At 46.9% G+C, this 2,381-nt stretch overlaps 1 protein-coding gene across 1 annotated transcript; it reads right to left on the bottom strand.

Annotated features, from left to right (window-relative positions):
• Positions 1–394: 394 nt before the first annotated feature.
• LOC135385009 (atrial natriuretic peptide receptor 3-like) lies at positions 395–1,159 on the bottom strand. The gene has a single exon (XM_064614187.1). It carries the CDS (start codon positions 1,157–1,159, stop codon positions 395–397), a length of 765 nt encoding a protein of 254 aa, XP_064470257.1.
• Between the last annotated feature and the right edge of the window lie 1,222 nt (positions 1,160–2,381).

Below are 2,381 nucleotides of genomic sequence, written 5' to 3'. Positions count from 1 at the left end.
CAATGAACACGGCATCGTGAAAATTTGTTGAAAACACTGCCTACTAAAGAGATTCAAAAACAAAAGTGATAATCTACTGCGCTGTCGTGGGAGAAGGGTGGATGGCCTAATAGGACGAACGGTTCAGAACAGTATACTTTGAAGAGATAGACATTTAAATGAAATAGGAAACAGTGCTCAGGCCATATTACTGCAGCGTTTGCGGAGCACTCTCGTATGGTGTGAAGCGTTATAAACTTCTTAGCAGTCATAGAGTGCATGAAACCCTTCAGAAGGGAACCATCGGTCGCAATGACACCTCAAGAAAACAGACAAAAAGAAGCGCACCTCAGCACCTATCTTGTGTAGGTCACGAGAATATCTTTCCAGCGACCTAGCATAACTATGTACCCTCTCATGCACGTATAGGAACCTTTAACTTACTTGAATACCTCGTAGACACCGCTTTCGCTAATTGCACATCCAAAGGAGTTTTCTTCACAATTCTGACGCCATCAAACTCGTATCGCCCATCAGCCGACGCATTTCTGAGCACCTCTGCCATGGCTTTAGCCCACAAGAAGCAGTAGTCTTCACCATGAGATGCAGCTCGACCTTCTGACTCGTAGAAGATGAGCATCCTTCTCCATCCAAAACGTCGAAATAATCCGAGGAAGCCTTCGCACACACCGGAAAAAGACAATCCAGCCCTTGTCATTAGGAAGTACTCGCTGTTTTCGCCGTGCTTGTCCCAGAAGTCGTAGGCCAAGGCTCCGCTTGTCACCATGGGCACTCTCCAGAATTTGAGCAAGCGAGCCACTGAAGCGGCAGCGTAATCACACGCGGGACCCACGAAGAGATGCACACCGGTCCGTGAATAATCTGTCACGGCATGCATCGTAGCGAGTGGAGATTGACAGCCGGAGTCGCGGTAATGGACTGCAAACTGCCAGCCAAACTCCTGCGACACGCGGTTAATCGCCAGTTCGATCGCAGGTCGCACGCGACTTAGCGAGAACAAGTAAGAAGAATTTGACGGGAGGATGACAGACATGTGAACGGTGTTATTCCAGGGAGGGACGGGATCCGATAAGTCATCACCATTTTGGTAGAGAGACACGCTTCTAACGCGTGCAAGAGTAAGTAACGTAGCGAAGCAACGCAGGGCACGCCCGTTCATATTGGCACCGAGTCGTGGACTGAGCCACAGTCGAAGCGCGCGCGGAGGCGGCACCGAAGGAAGCGCAGGCGCTTTGCGTGCCCAGTCCGATATTGTGTTGGCTGCTTGCTCTGCGGTCCGAAGGATACTCTTGAGAGTGTCAAGGAAGGTGGACTTTAAAAAAAAAACGAGTCCGAGGAGTTTCATTTTCTGTCTCCTTGCGGTCGAAGTGAGAAATCCTTTTGCTCTATCCAGACGGCAGACGCCAACGCGCAGCCAATGTTCGCTCAAATATATGGTAGTACTGAAGCGGTATTTGGCAGTCTTTCCCAACATGTTCTTGTTGACGACACAAAGGTTTCGTCGACGTTTCAGTAATGAAGAAGGTAAAAAAACTGCAGTTTTCGAGTTTCTAACTTGGAGCTTCTGCATCCAGTGAATGATTGATTGATTAATTATGAGAAAGAAAAAAATGAAGAAAATTGGCTCCGCATACATGAAGACCAGCTACTCCATGGCAGTGCATGATAATCTAAATATTATTGATGTACATCACGTAAAACGTATTCTGTGAAGTCCACTACTGTGGAAGTGGAACATTTGATCTTTCCCGTTGCCGGCAGATCCACGACTGCGTTCTTCACGCGACCAGGAACATGTTTTAGCATTTAATGAATATGCAATGAGGGATTTGGAACCAGGAAAGAGCCACAAATAACTCCAATGAAGGCCCCTGAACAGGAGCTTGTAGCTAATGATGACAAGTTTCGAAAGTCGTGAAATCGATGATGATTGAAACGGATCCAGAGTATATGGGGCCGATTGGTACTTGGAGCGAGGCGACACACGGGACGAGACAACACACACGTCGACGTCGAATGAAACGGATGTTCGCCTGTCCATTTTTATGAAATATAAGCATATATTGCATGTACATCTAAACATCATCGTATGAACACCTGGAAATTCGTGATACGTGTTGTGGATGTGTTTCCTCCGTCTAGGTTTCATTGATAGGTCTATAGTATTTGTGCCGCTGAACAAGCGATTTAAGTGCGATTGGCGGCGAGCTTGTCAAGTCACACCTGTGACTTTTTCTCGTATTTTCCCTCCATGTTTTGTTTGTGGAAATACACTATCGTTCATTCATTCATTCGTTTTGGCCAAGTTGTCTCGCGCTGGAGAGCTTATTCATTCAGTTACCTATACGTATATCGTGTAAAATTGGAGCGAGGCGGTTGCG

The sequence above is a fragment of the Ornithodoros turicata genome, chromosome 2, assembly GCF_037126465.1.
Source record: "Ornithodoros turicata isolate Travis chromosome 2, ASM3712646v1, whole genome shotgun sequence".
In the NCBI taxonomy this organism is placed as follows: Eukaryota; Metazoa; Arthropoda; class Arachnida; order Ixodida; family Argasidae; genus Ornithodoros; species Ornithodoros turicata.
This window is presented reverse-complemented; position numbering and strand designations above follow the sequence as displayed.

Bases quoted from the DNA above. Each gene is read 5' to 3' on its own strand.
- LOC135385009 (XM_064614187.1), bottom strand. From the start codon at position 1,159: ATGAACGGGCGTGCCCTGCGTTGCTTCGCTACGTTACTTACTCTTGCA.